Source organism: Acanthochromis polyacanthus, chromosome 2 (genome assembly GCF_021347895.1).
Source record: "Acanthochromis polyacanthus isolate Apoly-LR-REF ecotype Palm Island chromosome 2, KAUST_Apoly_ChrSc, whole genome shotgun sequence".
NCBI lineage: Eukaryota > Metazoa > Chordata > Actinopteri > Pomacentridae > Acanthochromis > Acanthochromis polyacanthus.
Genome location: NC_067114.1, coordinates 35,119,831 through 35,140,947, shown reverse-complemented (window position 1 = coordinate 35,140,947; position 21,117 = coordinate 35,119,831). Strand labels below are relative to the sequence as shown.

General features: G+C 39.9%; 2 protein-coding genes across 5 annotated transcripts in view; both read left to right on the top strand.

Moving 5' to 3' along the window:
- LOC110964939 (myocyte-specific enhancer factor 2A-like) overlaps window positions 1-1,237 on the top strand; it is a 62,923-nt gene extending 61,686 nt beyond the window's left edge. For all 4 annotated transcript variants that reach the window (XM_051960500.1, XM_051960503.1, XM_051960505.1 and 1 more), the window contains one exon: window positions 55-1,237. In XM_051960500.1, the coding sequence (XP_051816460.1) occupies window positions 55-388 (334 nt within the window). In that variant the 3' untranslated portion in view covers window positions 389-1,237. The remainder of the gene's footprint in view (window positions 1-54) is intronic.
- A 6,315-nt stretch (window positions 1,238-7,552) lies between these two features.
- The window catches only part of LOC110964935 (multiple C2 and transmembrane domain-containing protein 2-like), a 47,322-nt gene continuing 33,757 nt past the window's right edge, over window positions 7,553-21,117 (top strand). The window contains exons 1-2 of the mRNA XM_051960455.1: window positions 7,553-7,708; window positions 20,303-20,897. Coding sequence (XP_051816415.1) covers window positions 20,352-20,897 — 546 coding nt within the window. The 5' untranslated portion in view covers window positions 7,553-7,708; window positions 20,303-20,351. The remainder of the gene's footprint in view (window positions 7,709-20,302; window positions 20,898-21,117) is intronic.

Genomic DNA, 21,117 nt, shown 5'->3' with positions numbered 1-21,117 from the left:
GGCACCTCCAGCTCACAGTCACAGCCTTAAACTAGCCTCTTCTTCTGTCTGCAGGTCAGGAAGCTCCAGTCTCTCCATCAACACCAACCACAACATCAATATCAAAGCCGAGCCGATCTCCCCACCCCGAGACCACCTTAACCAGCCCGCATACATCACCCATCCTCATGTCCCCCCTCGTCCTCACTCCTCTGCCTCCTCATCCACTCGAGTAGAGATGGGGAGGTCCCCTGCAGACAGCGTCAGCTCCTCCTGCAGCTCCCATGACGGCGGCAGCGACCGGGAGGAGCACCAATGGTCGGACTTCCAACCACTTCCTGCGAGTCAGTCTGAGGGCAGGGAGAGTCCGACGGTCAAACGAATGCGAATGGACAGCTGGGTGACATAGAGCCTGGAGTCACATGATGAGACGTCATCAGGGCATATGCAGGAAGGACACTGTTGCAGACTAAATGTGGATGTTATTGACGTGCTCTGTTAACTTTTCTTTAAATTGTCTTAGTTCTTAATTTGGTTTTTGAGAGGGATTAAGCAAGATTAGTTTGATCGTTGCAGATCTGACAAACATGTCAAACTGTCTGAAAATCTTGTGGTACTTTAGAAAATCCCACTTTTTAGGCACAATGAAAGCATAACAGACCAATAAATGTGGGTCCAATTGCAGTACAATCTGTCATTTTCATATCCCGTGGGCTACTGGACACAGAAGAATGAAGAAGCATTACTGTGAGCTCATGATATGGGCAGTAAAACAGAGAAGTGCTACTAGACGTCTCCCACTGGGTGTCAGGCAATTCATTCTGAACTTCTCAGGGTTTGAAACATTAAATGAGTCAAACATGAAAGCAATACTCCCTCCACATGGTCATCTCTGTTACTCTTTCTTAAAACACTTATTTATATAAGCCAAAGCAGTATACTGTTTTTATGTTGTTCAGTGTGTTTTTATATTGTGCACAGAATAATACAATATTTCATTGAGATTTCAAACTGAAAGCCATGGACTCTGTACTACCGAAATATATCTATATTGTTTTGTATATAGTATCTTTAATATATATCACTTTTGGTGTAACTATATAGTATTGACAGTCTGTTTTATCTGCTTTGGAGAATTATGAAAGCTCCACCATGTTTTACAAGAGTATATTTTTGTGGATGATTGCCATATTTGCAGAGCACTATCCTGTGTTTTCTCATCAAATGTCTGCTGGATAAATCTGTTTTGTGAAGTACACCAGGCTGCCCTCTCATAGACAATGGGGTTTTTATTATTCTTTTTACAAATTAGGTGTTTTGTACACTACACCAAGACAAAGCTGCTGAAAAGAAATAGAAATAAAGCTGTCTGAGATATGTGCCTAATAGCATCAGCAGGGCAAAATCCAGCCAAACGGATGACATAAGGTGAATACATGATGAAGAAATACACACATGAGACAAGATATGCTTTAATAACGGGGGGAAATATTGTCTTCATTACAGGAAACTGCACAAATTAAAATTAAATGAGTGCAAATGCTGTTGGCAGCAGGGTCCTGAATTCCCTGCTGACCTGACCTTTAGTGCATTTCATTTACTAGCCCATCACTGCTGCTCCGATCAAAATAAAGGCAAAATTCATGAAAACGTGTCATGGGGACACATGATCATGATTGTGTGCATAGATGTCTGGCAACATTATTTACAGTATACAATAGAAGTAAGTATCCCTGTGCAATAGCACCTGAAGGTCAAATCTTCCGAAACTCTGTCACCTCTTAATAATTACATCACTTCTAAGTTGAGCATATCCTTTAAAAGATATTTCATAATAAAACATAGAGATCCCATATAAGAAGTTCAGTTTAGTAAACGTCAGTCAAGTTTGATTGCAGAGATGTAAATCTTTTCGGTACTTATATATCAACATTCATTACGTCCCAACCACTCAGGTCAGCTGGGTGTAACAGAACCATCAACAGAAGCACTCAGAGAGCACAGGACTCTGCCAAGGCTGCTCAGTCGTATCATTTCTGATTGATGAAATATTTATTTAAAAATTACCTGGTGCTGAGCACAGATGTGTGTTAAGCATGTGTATGTTATGTACGGATACTGAATTGCATGACCTACATATGTAGCAGGCAGGAAGTGATGGGACTCGAAAACACCCCCACAATTTAATCAATTGGTCCTTTTATGATTTCCAATGGATAAATCCTGATAAGTCTTCAGCAATGGACTTGTAGTAGGATCACAATCGTGATCGTCAGCAGGCAACTGACGTAGTGTTCACTTGTTGTCATAGTTACAGCGCTGCTCTGCCGCTGTCTTGTATTGATAGAGAAATCTTTAACAAATCTGTGAATCCAGACGATAAGCCGTGTCACTGCCAACATCTAATCACTTGGTCCTTGTGTCATTTCTGACCTTCCCTGAAAATCTTCAAATTGAGTAATGTTTCTAAGAGACAAACAGACACACATGGAGTAGCCAGATGTAGTTGGTTAGGTGGTGACAGAGTTAACACAGAAGTGATCAAGCACAGGAAGATGGGGCTGGTAGATGTTGCTAAATCAAAGAGCCAAATAAAACCAAACAAAGGCGAGAGTAGCTAAACACAAAACCCAACAAAACTCATGAGCCAAACCTTAATACAGTAGCAACACCCACCACAAACAACAGAAATTAATACAAATAAGTGTCAAGTACCCATAATTAACTAAATAAAACATGCCACAACACACACATTTCCTAACAAGGCATAACACGTGTCCTGTAGCCACCCCTCAGTGGCTACAGCACACACAGGACATGAGTAGCTTCTCACCAAATTAGTCAGCTGCTAACAGAAGCTACAGTCTTCACCAAGACTGGTAGCTCCTCCCTGAAGTAGCAGCCGCTAATAGACATTCTAATTTCCGAGTAACCACCCCTCAGTGGCTACGGAACACAAAGACTCAAGAGGCACCAGAGCAGCTCCCCTGACTGAGAGTTTGGTTGAGGATTTATACTCCAGGTGTGGTGATAGCTGTGGCCAGTTGGCTGAAGGTGGAGGGAACTGGGTGATGGCTCAATCAGAAAGGTCGGAGGGCGGTGAGAACGAGGGCTTGAGTGCAGGTCTTCAACTCCAGACTCATTAGCTGAGATGACTGGTAGTTGTGGTTCTGGAGAGACTCTCAAACCAGCCACAGCTGGGCCTACACAGATAACCTACCTGTACAAAGGCCCAAAAGATCCACCAAAAAAGAAGGACGGAACACAATCACCAGTGGCCGTAACAATCCCTGTTTGCATTTGGTGACAGACTCAGCTTCCTCTTTGTTGAGGACGTCATGTGTCTGCCATATTTCTTGCTTTTTGTTCTTCACACTACGTTGTCACAGAAACTCAGATTTACACTGATTACTAAATTGCTAAATATGTACTTTTTTCAAAGTTACGTTGTTAAAGTATTGCACAGTCCATGGTGTAAGCTTAGGATTACAATCACTGCCCTTCTCAGTGGTGCTATATCTCGCTCTACACCTCCTGATTACTGCTGCAACAAGTCCTCCAATTCATACGACCACACAGGTTGTATGTAACGTGCACCGGAATACGACCCATGAGAGCATATTGACGTTAGCGCCCCATTATGGGATTTAATTCGCGAAATGGCTTTTTCCTCACTTTCCCAACACGGGTTTAGGGTTATGGTTAGGGTTAGGGATAGGGATAGTGTTCGATAAAAGTTTGTTCATGGTGACGTTTCACCTGCGACACCGGAGTGTCGATATTTACTCAACCACTAGAGGTCGCTTAACGTCAAAACGTAACACTCGGCCGTAATACAGGCAAGTAGGCGTGTACAGATGACCGATGTGGTTGTTTTTTGTTTGAGGACAGTGTATTCACTTTTGCTGCCATGAGTTTCTACCTTTGACTATATTTTCACTAAAGTATTTCCAAAGTATTTGGTTTTGATAGTTCATGAGAGGGAATATTCTACTGTTTAACTTATGCTGTCTATTTTTAGGATACACTCTGTTTGAATAGGTGATCATTTTAATGAAGCTGGTCAACTAAATGCACAAACAGAATTGAATTAGATCAGTAATTCATTCTCTAATGATTAGGTACATACATCAACTGGTTTTGTCTTTATGGGATTGATGCACTGAACATAAAGGCTTAAGGTTGTACATATCAATTGATAACTCTCAACATATCACAAATGAAGATGGTTGGAGTAAATATTGCTTTAATTGCAATCCGTAAATTTATGGCCCTACTTCACAGAGGTTTTAATGCAGGGTTTAGGATTTATTAAGCAGCTGTGTGAATGAGCAGCAGAGGTTTAAAGCAGAGAAACTGAAACATGTGGTTGAGTACAAGTTAGCATGTGTGGTGGAGTGCAAACGCTGCAGAAGAGTAACCACAGTGACTGCATGGATGAAAAACATATCAAACCATGAGTGTAAATCTGAAGAAGGAGGCAAAGACAGCTGAGGATAAGTTTTGAAACACATTTCTGGTGCAGCTTTTTACAGTAAAAGGAACCATCTTTTGATTTCATAAACAAAGACAACATGTTAGTATGTAATGTCAGAATACTGTAAACGTTATTCTGATTTTCACGATGACTTTTAGAGTGTAAAAGGTGTCTGGAATCAAGATGTGTCTGATGGTTTAGGTGCCTACAGGCAGATAATGCAGTGATGGAGTGCAAATTACAACTGTGGAAGAAGCTGTGGTGGTTATGCGACAGTGAAACAAGAAATAAAAATTAACCCATAAGAACCCAGACCCATTTTTCCTTAAAGGAAAATTATGTGGGATATACCACAGACCAAGTGGACCACATAGACTGGGGCACTCAAAGTGCTTGTTACACTGGTGTCACTGTGGGTTATTATGGGTTAAAATGCATACAAAAATGATACTGTTGAGAGGCCGTTAGACTGTGTGAATACAGAAAAGACTACTGATAATAATATCTGCTGTTTCAGATTGCTGAAGATCATTTACACTAGCCCGCTGCAAACAGGAACTAAGTAGTTCACTGAATGAACTGAGCAGGCCAGCTATCAGTAAAAAACAGACCTGGCTTACACCACAGGTGTTATATGGCAGAGAAGTGAAACCTATCAGGAGATAAGATATGAATGAAGAGGAGGAAACTGAAAATTTGGAGAAGAAAGCTGTTTGATATGAAACTTGCAACATGTAACATAACCACCGACGCTGACTATCTTTGTAAATGATGATTTATTTGGGTCAAACAGCATCAACATGTAGAACTACTCATCATTTAAAGATAAAAATGTTACATAAAAATGATTTTTGAAGGAGCTGTATTGTTTGATACCATCTTAAGTTGAAAGCTAGACTCTTCTCCTCTGTGATTCCCCGTTGGTGGAACAAGTTACCAAACTCTGTTCGTTCTGTAGAAGTCCCTCTCAGTCTTTAAGAAAAGACAAAAAAACAGCTCTTTATTGGACACTTTGCACTTGACAGACTGGGGGGAAAAAATCTTATGTCCGCACTGCCTGCCGACACCACAGTCCTATTATCACACTTGAACTTGTCTTATGGCTGTTATCCAGGTTGTTTTCTCCTGACTAGATCCTTGCTTGTGTTGTGTCTACTCTCAGATGTACACAGCTGTGGATAAAAGCGTCAGCTAAATGAAATTGTAGTTATAAATTTGGGATTCTGGTCAGTGATATAAGCATAATTCTTAATAGTAATATATTTAATGTTAGGATTATTTTGTTAATGGACTATGTCAGTTGTTTTTAGTTCAACTAAGCTCTTAAGTGTTCTGTCTGTATTCAACATATAATAATGCAGCTTAGTCAGTACAACAACACACAGTAACTGATCACAGTAATCAGAGGAGGAGTGTGTATGCCAGGAAAGAGCAGGGCATCAGAATTTTACTAATTCAGATGGAGAGAGGCCAAGTCCTCAGTTACTCAGTATATTGAGATGGAGAATTTGGATTAAAAGTAAGAAGGTTAATGGGAATTATGAGTGCAAACAGCTGTTTGAGAAAAGGATTAGATTTATGTGAGCTACACAAGACTTCTTTAGAAATTAGTTCAGCAAATTAAAAGAAGTATTTGTAGAGATGGGCATACAGTCAGTAGGGATACATAACTTGAGACTGAGCCTTACTTCAATATATCTAGGTCCAAAAATGATTATGCTTTTGTTGTTTGAAGAGAACTGAGGCAAAAAAAAAAAAAAAAAAAAAAAAAAACGCATCAAGTTGTGGGGGGCAAGCATTCTTTTTCACCAAAATGTGTGTATTGATTTTTTTAGGCCACTGACAAGAACAGAAAGGAGTTAAATGACACAAAACGCAACACAGAGGGTTAATTTACTAAGAGGTTTGGTAAATAAAGCTCTTTGCTGGCACGCCGGTGATGTAATAATTCAGCTTAGTCAGGTTAGCAGAGTAAGAAGCTACCGGAAAATTACCTTTATATTTTTCAAAATAAAATTATTTTACGTCTTCAATACAGCAAACATTGTATAAACATCGGATTGCTACTGTGTCATTACCTCTGTCAAGGAGGTTATGTGACACCCGGCGTTTGTGTGTCCGTCTGTCTGTCTGTTAGCAAGATAACTCAAAAACGCCTGGGCAGATTCACATGAAATTTTGAGGGGATGTAGACTATGGTAAGAAGAGCTGATTTAATTTTGGTGGCAATCCGGAAAGGATTCTGGATTCTGGATCACTTTGAATTTTTCAGTATGTTTTAGTATATGGTCCAAAATATGACAAAAACATCATAGGTTAGTATGTCATCCAACAAATTAGAGCAAGGTGTCCAGATAGCTCAACTGGTTAAGAAGGTGATTCATAAATAGAACTGTGTCAGAGACGCAGGTTTGTTTCCAGCTCATGATTCTTTACTGCACGGGTTTCCTGTTTTTCTCTCTATCCTTGGTGGAGGTCTGCACTCTCTGAGTGCTTTTCCAGTTAAAACAGGAATGTTTGCTGACTGAAAGGCTGTGGCTGCTGAAAAGGCTGGATATCTTTAAAACATGTCCACCCTACAGATTATTTAATTTTATAGGCTTTTGTCTGACAGGCATTGTTCCAAAAACTGATAGTAAATCAAAAACTGTAAATGCCTTTATGTCTCTGTCCCATCAGTTCCCACCACCTGCTACATATCACAGGACACACAATGAGCACATGCATAGCACATGCTTGTGCTCAGTGGAAGGTCATTTTGTTTATAGGTAGATATATATTAAATGGCCACATTCTATGTTGCCGTGATTTCTGATCATAAATAACTAAATAAATGAGGCATTTCTAAGGAAATAAAAAGATGCTGGATTGCTGACAATGCCATTTGGGGGAATGAACAACTTTGACGGAGCACTGCTCTCTCTTTCTGAGTGCTTTTCTTGTTAGCAAATGTGATGCGTGATTACACTGTGAACTACGAATATTTCTTTAGCCACACTTATTTGGTTACAAGAAAGATTTAAGTTGAACAGTGCCGGGCCGGAGATGCTTTTATTTTGAACGCCTTTTCAGCGGCCTCATTGCGTGGCGCTTGACTCTCTGTGTGCAGCAGATGATGAGGAGGAAGTCTGTCGGAGCCGCAAAGTACGCTCGATGTTCAGACCTGTTGATCTCCGGTTTTCCAACCACAGTGTTCAGCAGCCATGAGGTGAAGGAGAAACACTCGTCAGAGATTCCTAGCAGCGGAAAAAGGTCAGTTACTTTGTTATTCCCTTTTCTAAGTGAGGAGCAGAAAGTTGTGCTTGTGGGGGCCTTCGAGGTGGGGCTGGCCAGGTGAGGTGTCCTCCTGCTGGGAACACTCACCTGGTGGACAGGTGAAGAAGCACCAGGTGAAGTTCTCCTCTTCGTGTGTTTCTTAGCACTTTTTCGTTCAAATATTTGACACGTCAGTGTTTTTCCCCTTCTTATCCCCCCGTTTCGCAGACGTACAGACCTTGCGTAACCCTTTTTCTTTTGTTTTGTTTTTATTATCAAGTTTTAATGTGAGCAGTGACATCAGACAGAGCTAGTTCCAGTGACAGGGCTGTCTAATCATGGTCACCTCCAGTAAGGAGCATGTTCTGCCAACATGTCCTTAACTATTGTTGGTCTGTGTGAGCTGAATGCTGAGTTAAAGAGCAGTGAAGGCACACAGTTGATGAGGAAACGCTGGTATTGTGAGCTAAAACATTTTGACCAACATGCATGAATTTGCTTAAAGCTCTCTTGGGTGAAATGACAACTGACCGGTATAGAATGTTTTACAGACCCACATATACTTAGGGTCATGTTTGTTGACACACAAAACTTACAACCATGAAGCTGACAGCCATAAATGTGAAAGCTCCTGAAACTGCTTTTTCGTTAGTATTGTGTGTTGCTATTTTAAGTCGTTTGTGTAGGTTTTCTGCAGTTAAGTGAGAGTCTTGCCTCATATCGAAGTGCATGAACCACAAACTGTGAAATAGTTTCAGGAAATAGCTTCATGTCTTGTTTTGACAAGACAGAGCAGTAATGCAGTGACTCAACACAACCCACCCGCTGGGAAAAAAACTAGATAAAAGCCTTTAAAAAGCCTTGATGTCTGTGACCTGCAACGGTGCTGTTATTACTTTTTTTTTATAAAACACGTGTTGGAATGAGAACAATGTGTACTGTAGGCCTTTTTGAAATAACACCACTCTATCCTGTCAGTTTTGTGGTATCTGCTGTCAGAAGAGGAATTCTTACAAAGACCATTTAAATTCTCTGTTTCTGGGAGGAGGAAATCATTGCTTGTTCATCATCCAGATCTCTGAAATTTAGAGGATCCAGTCCGCAAAAGTGCTTTGACATATAACAACGGATTAACCCAGCAGATTTTTAAAACACTGTCATCCGTTATGTGCTCTATCAGGATTTTTCTAAAATCAGTCTTTGTTTTTTTCAAATAGTGGTGACCTCATTTAGGAATGAAATTAGAAACACAGTACATATTGTGCAGGGTTTCTTTATTGTCACTAGTACATATGTCAGCCTGCTCCAGCTCTTCTAATAACAGTGACTGGAATGTCATCAGTACATAATAGTAGTTTGTTTTTCCATGAACTCTGCCCCCTTCATTCCTTTAAATTGCTTAGATCTGTGAAGCCCCTGCCTCTCTCTCCATGCACTCCTGCCCAATCGCTACACTTCAGGCACACCAGTTCTCCTACCACTCTGCACTGTAAAACGAACCAAGTGAACATACTGTAGCTGTTGACATGTATGTACTAAAGACGGTCCACTCACTTTCAAAAGCACTGCTTTCATACTCAGCATTTACTTCTGTAGCTACCATAAATGTTGAGGTACAGCCTGACTGAACCTTTTATTACAGCGTGACTCTGTTTAGAGACTGCTTTTTAAAAAAAAAAAAAGAAGACAGACTGAGACTGAAATATGATTATAGTGCTGTGATCCATCTTTTAATTTGACTGTAATATTTGAGTTTTGTTCTCCCTGTGTGGGTTCTCTGGTTACCTCCCACAATCCAAAGACATGCTGAGGTTAATTGGTAACTCTAAATTGTGTATATTCTATATTCATTGCACGTAAAATGAAATATTTCATGGCAGAAATGCAGTATCTCAGATTTTTAGAATGTTGTCTAGGATGACTCAGAAGAGGGATTTACATTCTCCAATTTCTGAAAAGTATGTCATTTATACACACAGTTGTTTGAGGTTCCTCTACGTCGAATTACTGCATCAGTGCAGTGTGACACAGAGACAGTCTGTGACTCTACTGAGGTGTTATTGAAGCCCAGGTTGCTTCATCTGTGTTTTTGGGTCTGGTCTTTTTGTTCTTCCTCCTTACAGTATCCTATAGAGGGTTCAGGTCGGGTGAGTTTGCTGGTTAATCAATCACAGTAATATCATCATCAGCAGACCATTTGGTATTAGTTTTGACTCTGTGCGCAGTGCAAAGTCCTGCAGGAAATCAACATCTTCATAAAGCTTTTTAGTGTATTGAAGCGTGAAGTGCTCTACAATCTCCTGGTAGATGCTGTGTTGACTTTGGACTTAATAAAACGCAGTGAACCGACACCAGCAGATGACATAACACCACAACCCAAACACCTTGGTTCCTCTCCACTGTGCCTCTAGAATTTTGGACCTTGATTTCTAAATTAAATGCAAAAAAAGGTAAGATGCTTCTGACGTTGTCTCTGGTCCAGGAGGGTTTTGATATTGGAAATGTGACAGTTGTAGCTTCTTTCCTGAAGACATCTGTGCTTGGTGATTCTTGATGCACACAGCCTTAGTCCTTGTGAAACTCTCCATTTTTTATTTTTAATCAGCTTTTCTTCACAAGTCCTCTCAAGGCTGCGGTCATACCTGTTGCTTGTGCACCTTTTCCCAACACACTTTTACTTTCTAGTCAGCTTTCCATCAGTGTGCTTTGATCCAGCACTCACAGCCAGCTTTTTCAGTGATGACCCTCTGAGACTGCTTGTAGAAGAGCTGTCAGTGATTGTCTTTATGACAACGTTAAAGTCAACAATCTTCCCAAAGACTGTGGTTCATACACTGAACTAGAATGAGAGATGCATGGTATTTATACTGTTGGAACAGTGATACTTTGAAGTACAGAATTTCAGATTTTCCTGAGCTTATGAGCCATGATCATGAAAATGAAAACAAAAAAGGTGTAGATAAATGTTTTTGTAGTTATCATATCATATAAAACATTGCATCAGTATGTAGATCATTTACACTGCCTGTCTACATTGCAGTGGTCAGCAATAGAAGTTTTCAGTAGTCTTCTAAATCTTTTAATGTAAAGTAATTATGTGTGTATAAGTTTAATTTTTATATAATACATGTACTGTATGTCCCAGTGTCTGTTCTTTTGGTCCTGTGTTCAACCTTATAATTTTGGTGATGAACAAAAGCTGCTTTTTTCGGATTTATTTTCCATCCATCATCATTCATTTAAGGCTGACAGTCAGGTTTGTTCAATGCTATGACCTTTGACCTCTCCACCATTGGTTGCTCGTTTGTCATGGTCTAAGAGACTAATCTTGTTTTGCAGGCAGTCTCATTGGCTGTTTACGTCAGAGAGTCAGATAAGTGACCGATACTGAGGTTAGAGAGATGGGACAAGGTTGTCTCCAGGATGGATGGTTGGCCTCAGCATCTCCTTGAACTTTGCTGGATTTGCACTACAGCCTCACGTGTACCCTGACTGGGCTGGCAGGAGAGATGTACTGTAAATGGATGGACTGTGTAAAGAGTCCTATACTTTTAAGTCAACATCTAGTTTCCCAAACTAAAAAAGAGTAACTGAGACCGGTCTGATCTGCTGTGTCCAGGTTAGTCTGACTGATCAGATGCAGACTGTGAGTGTCAGGATCCTATTGGCTGCTCATTTTAGGAAGTTATATCCTTTTACGTTATCTGCGACTTCCTCAAAATGCCCCTTACTATGGGGAACGACGGCCTCCAAGCACCACCCTACCATGCTGAAAATTTCAAATTTTGTCGAGGATTTGGATCATGCATTGAGGCAGCCCTAATACTTTTTTCAGTGGATTATCTGTTTTAAGGGCTGTGCAAATGTTCCACTAAAACAATTCTACCCACTATTGTGCTACTTTGAGAGAACACTGAAGCCACGTTAGTTGCTTAGCTCTGCCCAAGTCAACTGTGATTGGTTTAAAGAAATACAAACGAGCCAGAGCTTTTTCTCCTTTCTCCAGTAGAATTGTAGTGAGGTGCGTCCAGACCATTATGTTGTTCAGAATGGACCGGTTAAGCAAGACCACATCCAGGTTAACTTGCTTGTCTGGCAGTTCAAATGGCTATCATGATCCACTGAGTTTGTGACCAGCTGGTTCTTTATGTCTGTGCCGTGGTAACAGCACAGCCTTGTTTATGAACAGTGGACTGTTACTCATGGTTTAGGAACTATGCCCACTGCATGCAGTCAGTAACTCTAACCCATTTCTTAGTCAAATCACATGACACTGTGCACATGGTTTTTGTGATTACTTTGTGCTCCCATGATGCTCTGTGCAAATCCCACTAGCTCAAGTAATGGCTCAATACAGGGCTGTTAAAGTTATTGGGACTATTCAGAGTTAATTATTGATGTATATGGTCCTTGTTCAAAGACTTTGTAGAGTAAAGTGGAAAAGTGTGCTGGGAATAACCGTCGGGCAGAACTCACTGTCCAGCAAACCTACACCAAATGATTTTGCTAAAACAACAGTATAACAACACCTTCATCATACAACTAGTTTGAATATCCATGGGGTTAGTGTGTGCTGAGATTTCACTCCCCCAATTTTGAATTTAATTTCCCCATGTGAGAGAAGTAAAGTATCTGTCTTCCTTTCGATCTCTGTTGGTTGTTTGTAATGCTATTTAATCCCACAGTGTACTGCAAGCTTCTCCTTTGTCGTGAAACAATGAAATGTTCTGATGTAAAAGAGATGCAGGCTGTTAGCCCCATTGGCTGTTCTGCCCATTATCTGGTTGTTCTGCTGTGACCAGTACAGCAGCAATGATTTGAATGACTTCCAGGTTTCCTGTTTTCAGATTAAGGCATCGCACTGGTGCTTCCTTCAGGGTACGTTCTCTGTCTTAAAACATTACATTTTGCTTTAGAAATGATGAGAAATCATTAGATTATTTTAAATCCTGATATTGGAAGCCAAATTAAATGTAAAGTAGAGCCTGTTTTAATCCAACACAGAAAAATCCAGATGATAGCTGTGTATCGGAGCCAAATCTGGCATTATTGGATCACGTGACCCACTTGGCAGCAGTTTAGGGCAGGTCCTGGTAAACTAGCAGTGTAAAACGTGTGCTTAACTAAACTTAGTTGCTTAAACTTACCAACGAACTCAGGTTCAGCTGAACTGCAGCTAAGCTGCTCATCTGACTCACCAGTGCAAATTTGTCTTGTGTAGTATGGGTGTAGGAATGCCTGAGGCTTATCGTCATGCCCTGGAAAAGAGGAATTAGGCTTGTTTGAAATCAACTGAGCCTCGCCTGGAAAGCAGAGCATAGAGGACAGAGATGAAAAGCTCAAGTCAGACAGTTTCCAGCAGCCTTCAATTACAAAAGCCACATAAACATTTATATCCTGTAAGATCTGATTCTGGTTTATTAAATGCTGTCCCAGATCTGTTTGTACACACTCTGCAGTAGTTTAAATTACGCTAGTGTAGCCAATGAAAATGCTATACAGATGACCTTGATTTTACATGAAGTCCCATGTGAATCAGCATCAGATTATTTTCTGCTTAAATTAGTTTTCCAGTGTTCCAGAAATAAACTGAAAACTTAAATAGTCAAATACAATAGAAAGTCATAACAAGACAAAAGCTTTCACTATTGATATGTCACATACTTAGACTGTCAGGGCAGAACCATCTGCACAGATGTTATGTTAAGAATCCTGACATACCACTTAGCACAAATTTTGGTGTTGCTAAATACTTTAAATTTTTATTAGTCCAATGTCAGAACCCATATGTTCAGGCATATGGGTTCTGTAATGCATCCTGAGACAATTTGAATTGTAATTGGTGCTATATAAATAACATTTAATTGAACTGAATCAGTGTTTTAAGTTGTATGCAGTGTATGTGTAGCCTGATCAGCCTCTTTAACATAAATATCACCATCAACCACATATATACCTGGTATTCTGTTCACAAAATAAGCCTTTAAAATCAAATTTCCCCCAGCTCTACTACCATTAAGTAAATGGTGTTTTAGTTAACTATTTTTAATAAACTATTTTTTAAGAACACCACACAAATCCTTGTTCAGGCATCACTTTGGCCTTTGAATGGCCTCATCATGGGAGCACAAAGTAATCACATTTTTATGCTTTACATAAAAGGAAACGGTGACACTGATTTAAAAACAAGCATTTAGCACATATATATATACTATCGGTCAAACGTTTTAGTACACCCTAATTTTCCAGTTATTCATTAAAAATTATGCTTGTTAATGTCTCATTGTATTCTGAAATGAAAGCATAGAAAAAATAAACAAATGGAAGTTTACTAAAATCACTTTAGAAACCAAAATGTATTCTAAACTTTTGACTCAAAGTAGCCACCTTTGGCAGATATAACAGCTGAACACACTCGTAGCATTCTTTCCACAATGGAAATCAGATATTCTTAAGAAAGTTCTTCCTAACGCTGTTGCAGAACTTCCCATAAATGTGTGGCACTTTTGGGTTGCTCTGCTTTCACCCTTCTGTCCAGTTCATCCCAAACGAGCTCCATGGGGTTTAAGTCTGGAGACTTTCCTGGCCACTTCATGTTTTTAAGTTTACCATCTTGGTCTTTTTTCTTAAGGTGGTTCTGGCAGCTTGGACTTATGCTTTGGGTCATTATCTTGCCGCAGGATGAACCACTGAGACTTGTTACTACGATCACTATTAAGCTGTGCTCGAAGCTGTGAGCCGCCAATCACCAAGCTGGTGAGACTCAGAAACTTGTCTTCTAAATTTGTTGTGGTTTTGGGTCTTCCAAACCTGTTCCTGTCAGACTTTCCCCCAGTTTCTGAGTGCCTTTTGATGGTGAAGAAAGCTATACTCACTGACACCTTGATTTTCTTGGCCATTTCTATAGCAACACACTGCTTTCTGCATTACAATACTGTTCAAATAATGCTGTCAAGGGTATGGTGCCATGGTGTGTTCCAATGCTACTTTCATGCAGACAGAGGGGGTTGTAAGTAATCAAGAAAAGTTGGGACACTTATACGATTTGGTAGCACCTTTCAAGGCTTGATCAACCTTCTACACTTCAGATGAATTGCTTCTTATAACCTGTGAGTCATTACTTTATCCATAGTCAGGGTACTGTCAGGCCTCTAGTGGCCATCATATTTTTCTTCTTCAGTGATCTGCCATCTCTCCTCCTACTCTGGACTTTACTGGCTGATGACATGGCAGGTCTTTGGCTATTATTAGTACTGTACAATACAAAGACAGTGTTTGCTTTGCAAAATCAGGTTTATCAGAAACACTGGGCAGGTGCTGCTAATGTTTTGTCTTGCAGCACTCACAGCAGCATTAATTACAGCCAAATATGCTTTGCCTGCTTTGTCTTTCAGCTCTGTGTTCATACCATTTCAACGCAGCATCTTTGCACTAAGCAACCTATTGATGAATGACAGGTGGTTTATGATTGTATTTACAGCTGGAATTCTTTTGATCCACCTCCTTTATTGACATACATCTTCAAACCAGTTTTTCTCCCTGTCAGACAAAACTATTGGGAGAGTCTAATGTTTGGTAGGAATACTTTTCATGTGACCAATGAAGCAGTAGTAACATTTTAAACTAAAAGCACACAACATAGAGTGCACATGCTTTGTACTGCCTAAAAGTAGTGATTTTACCAACGATTTGTGTGTAGTTCATGTTCTGTGCTGACATAATGACCAGGAAGTGTCCTTTTTTCCTCCTGAAATTCAATGTGAATGTCTTCTTTGTGTTGGAACAAACTGTGATTCTGTACAGGCCAGAGTGTCCACATAGGAAGTTTCATTAACTAAATTTTATTTGCCTCAAGTTCACATGAATCTTGCAAACTGTACCAGCCTTTGCATCACAAATGATGGAAATCATATTGAGGATGTTATTTGTTAGTAATCCTATTGAAAAAAAAAATGTTAAAATTTCATTTCTTGAAAATATGTATTTTTGCATATGTGTCCAGACTTTAGGGACATGCTGTCTTAGAGGTCATTTATCAGCTTGAGTTTCCCATCACACTTCCAAATCTTCATAAAAGATGATCACACCGTGGAAGCTCCAAAAGAATGTAGTAGGTGTACCTTTTTTTAAATTTTTTTATTACCTTTTAGTTGACCTTTTATGAGTTACTGTTCACAAAGGTAAAGTGTCACCTTGAACCATGCTTAGTTGTATACCAGTCATTTCCAGTGGGAGTTGGGGAGGAAAAAAAATGCACTTTTAATGTCCCTTTTTTTTAAGTTTCCTGGTATTTTCATAAATAGAATGCTTGGTATTACAATTGTAATTCATAAGAACTCTGTGAAAGATGTAATCTTCAAAGAGCCTGTGTTGGTGCTACATGCCAAGTATTGCACGACCAGTTACTAAAAAAACAAATGAGTGATAAAACAGCAGCATTTATGGTAGTGAAATGATATTGCCAAATATCTGATCAAAGTATTGTGTAGTAATATCACACTGCAAATATAGAAGCACACTGCAAACACGGAAACAAGCTGCAAATGTAAACGCAAATGCAGTCTACAGAAGAAATGTTTTCATGTAGGCATTAAACAGTGATGGACATTACTGGGACACGCTTGTTTGGTGCTGTGGTTACCCATGCAGTTTGTGAATTCAACTATCTACCACTGTTACATTAGATTTAGCATGCATTTTTTTTCTGTTTGTTTTATTTGTTTGAATACTCTAACGGCATGACTCGTATTTTATTGCAGCTATAAACTGTTTTGCTGCAGGTCAACTGAGGTTTTTCAGTCTATTATAGCTCAGTGATAAATTTTGACACATACTGTACCTCACCATCAGTCATTGCGTTTTTAGCAGTGAGTCTTTCTCTGAACGCAGAGCTTCTGTATTTCTGGAGCATCAGAAACTGTTCTTTTGATCCTAGAATTTTCTTCCATATGTGAACCTGTTTGACAAGAGCTTTAATGCCACAGACATTTTTTAAAAATCATTTAAAGCTACTCGCTCTACCTATAAGTTGCAGTGTGTTGGCACTATACCCTTAAACAAAACAAAGCCTTTGTTAATGTTTTTCAGTATGACATGTGGTTTTCTATGTGTGAGTTATCTGATTTTTTTCTTGATTTGAGTCAATTGCAATATTACAGTCATTGATTTCATTGAGTCGCGGAGAGGCTCAAGAATGGTGAAGATCTTTCAGGTCTTCACCATTCTTGAGCCTCTCTGCGACTCTGTGGACGGTCATCCGGCTGATGTTCAGCTGTTTGACTCTGTCAGACTTGTTGTGGCCAGCACGAAGGAGAGCAGATATCTCAACTCTTTTGACTTCCATCTTGATAAAACTTCACCGGAGAACAAATTTGTATTAATGACACCTGCATATAAGGTAGAACTTTCAGTTTGTTTAATGGAATTTTTCACTCCGACATGTAAACGTCTCTAAAGATCATGAAACCAAGTGTAACAGAACTTTTGCAAAGCCCGGTATAGCGCCAATTGCAGGTCAAATTGTCTCTAAATGCTTTACAGAAGCCATATGCCTATACGGTAGGCATATAGGCATGCTGTGGCTTTTAAGCAACAGTTAATGGTTCACAAGGTACAAAGTGCACCAAAAATAGTACGATTTTATGTGAAATTGTCTGTACCTCAACTGGTTAGGGCAGATAGTTGCCCTTCTTGACCCTGGTTCTACTCGTTCTAAGTGAATTTTTCTTCCCACTTTTGCCTAATGCTTGACTAGATCCCTCTATAATCGCAAGAATAAAATTCTCCGGTCTTCTCCTTACTACGTGAAGTTTCCTGAGATGACTTATGTTGTGAATTTGCACCATATAAATAAAATTTTGTTGTAGTGAATTGAATTTAGTGAGGCATCAGACACTAAAGAATGACTTGGTAATTGATGATGTCTCCAGCAGAATGAGCTAATTAGCAGTGTTGGGCAGTAACGTCACTACAAATAGCGTCGTTAGTAGTTTAAATACATTTTTCTGTAACGACGTGATAGCGTCGTTGTTTACAAAATCAAAAAAACATTTCAACAGCTTAGCTAATCTTTTGGTCATGTAGCGCGGTAGCGAACGCAAAAAGCTACATTAAAAATGATGAATGTTGAACTGCTTGAAGCGGAGCTTTCTGCTCTGCTGCAGTCTCATCTCACACTTTTAAGGATCAGACAGTGACATCCTCTCCAAACGCCGACATGTCTGTGTCAACCAATAGAAGCGGAGGAACTGTTGATGTCGTCATTTTGGGGCGGCATAGCTCAGTGGGTAGAGTGGCTGTCTTGTAACTGGAAGGTTGCTGGTTCTATCCTCGAGGTGTCCCTGAGCAAGACACCTAACCCCTAATTGCTCCTTGTGGGTCATGGTTAGCGCCTTGCATGGCAGCTTCCGCCATCAGTGTGTGAATGGGTAAATGTGACATATCATGTAAAGCGCTTTGGATAAAAGCGCTATAAAAATACAACCATTTACCATTTATTTAACAATCCCTTCCTGCGATTCTCTGGATCCACACACACACAGACGCTCGATTCAGTTCGCTGAAGCAACCGAAGGAGTCAGTCATCGTGGCCCTACCTAAATAGTTATGAGTTTTTGTGAAAAAATGGAGAAAAGTTGTTTTCAGATGCCTACTGTGCCAGCCCAAGGCGAAGTTTCTGTCAACTTCAAAGATGTCAAATACAAATCTAAGAACCCATATACAGGTGACTACCGAATATGCACAACCAGCAGCAATTAGCTAACCAGCACATGTCAACCGCAGTATAAGATGCACACACAAACAAGCTACTTTTCAACATCTAAAATTCGCGTGGCAGTAAATTAATTAAATTAAGCGTAAGGTTGTGGTGGCAGTGTGTGAATATGTATAAATTGGGGGATTAAATAAACTGATACATATAGGAGGGAAGAGGTATGGGAGAAAACGAGGTAACAGTAAAACCAAAATCTGTCTTCTTCAGTATTACTGTTGTTGTTGTATTACTGTAATGAGCAAATGGCTGAAAAAAATAACAGAAAGGGTAACAAAAGTGATGGCATAAATGATTGAATATCTTAATCTTACACTCAAGACCAAAACTGAGTTAAGCAGTAGTGGATACAGCGCTTTGGGAAAGCATTGAATGATTTTACATAGATATTAGACTTAAGAAATAAAACTTGATTTAATACCCAACGTGAATACCCAAATTATGTATAAAATTGTCTTACTATAATATGATATCAAATGTAACCTATTATACCCTCCGATGTAAGTGGTGTGTTAATATAAGCTACTGCAACTTAATTATCAGATACATTATGTCTGCAATACAAACTAAAAAGAAAATCAAAACAATGATTTCTAATGTAAAAAGGTTGATTCATTTTAAATATAGCTCCACATATTCCTCAGTGTATCAACTTACTAAGTTTGGAGCACTGAGAACAAAAATGATGGTTTAATAATGAACAAGTCAGCATTTCCTTGTCTCCGTTTGACTGACTTCATTAGTCCCTGAAATTTTTTGGTAAGAAAAAAAAGTAACTTGAATGTATTAAGCTACTTTGGCCATATTGCTGTAGCTTAGCTTGCTACATTTCTGTGGGTCATAGCTTCAGTGTAGTAAAGCTTGATTTAACACGGAGTAGCTGGTAGCTTAGCTCATTATAGTTTCCAAGTAGCTTGCCCAACACTGCTAATTAGTACCTTCCGGAAGACACATTGTGGTTTAGTTACAACATTCTTTCTTGCTTTATTTTCACTCTCCCAACAACAATAAGAGATCTGCTGTAAATATGAAATGGAGCTGGAGCCTATCCCAGCTGATTGGGGCGAAGGCAGGGGACACCCTGGACAGGTTGCCAGTCTGTCGTAGGGCTACATATACAAACAATCACACTCGCTTTCACACCTATGGGCAATTTAGAATTTTCAGTTAACCTCAGCATATTTATGGGAGGAAGCCGGAGTACCCGGATAAAACCCACACATGCACAGGGAGAACATGCAAACTCCGTGCAGAAAGATCCTGGGAAAGCCGGGACGTGAACCAGGGATCTTCTCGCTGCAATGTTATTGCACCTCCCAGATTTTCCTTAAACTGGGCAGGCTAGATTATCACACATATCACATTATTTAAGTAAGGTGATATCTCATGGAAAAGCACAATGGTTGCAGACGTTTCTGTATGGCACTCCACTGAAAATCATTAACAGTGGATGTACTTACACTGAGCAGTCACCAGATTTCACATATAGAGGTCACAGAATTAGTTATTTCCAAATGGCTTTGGTATGTAACGCTATTAAGACATTATTTCAAGAGACTTAAAAATAGATGTTTTTGATTTCTACAAAAATGCAAGCATGTTTTCATTGTATATGGGATGGCTACTCAAAACCAAGATTTTTCTTTCATCTTATCATACAGATTCATGTTGTTGTTATGTGTACAGCAATAGAGGACTGTGGTGCAAAAACTTCAATTTTGAATGTTTTAAAATATGCGATTCATGAACTGCAGCTTGGTCAATCCTGGCATGGAATACATGACAGTGATTAATTCCTCTCTCTGTGTTTTTCTAAACAGCTGTCAGTGATGTCCAGATCTTAGACACAGACTGGACCTCCCTCCCATCATGGACTCCAAGAAGCCGGGCGTGCTGCGGCATCTCCGGCAGAAGATGCTGCCACACCTCCGGCGAGGCAAGACAAGTTCAAGCAAGCAGGCCTTCCAGCCTGATCACACAAGGGACTATCGAATGAGCTCCTCTGTTCCCGACATGAGGAACATAAGGGAGATGAGGGACACGAGACAGGAGTACGCTCGTGTTCCCTCCACCACGCAGCTGCAGCAGTGTCACACTTCCAGCTTCAGCAACCCCACCACACCGCTTGTCAAGCCGGCTAAACACCTGGTAAGAGGTGGGAGTGGCCTGAACATGGGAGTAGCTGGTGAAGAAAATGGGAGGAGTGAACACAGACTGAAAGTGCCTGCAGACTGCACAGACTGGGCTTCCTCCCAGGAGTCTTTCAGCAGTCTCTGTGGAGAGGAGAAGAGCTCTGTAGATCCGTACAACAGACCTGTTCAAGGCATGGAGGCCGAAGAGCTGGCCCTGCCAGAGATGATGACAATCTACAGCGCAGACAACCCTTCTGTGGAGGTTCCACAGGACAGCTCACAGGTAGACAAACTGCATTTAAAATAATAATAAAAAGGATAATCTGTGAGAAACACGTCCTTGAATCATAGTCACAGGTCTTTCTGTAATGTAAAAAAAAGAAGACTAAAACTTTCTAGACAGTAGCATTCAGAGAGACATTTTGGTTTCCAAGTATTAGCTCAGTGTTTCCGTTAATACCTTTGCACAATCAGGAAGTGACACTACAATATGTTTGTATTTG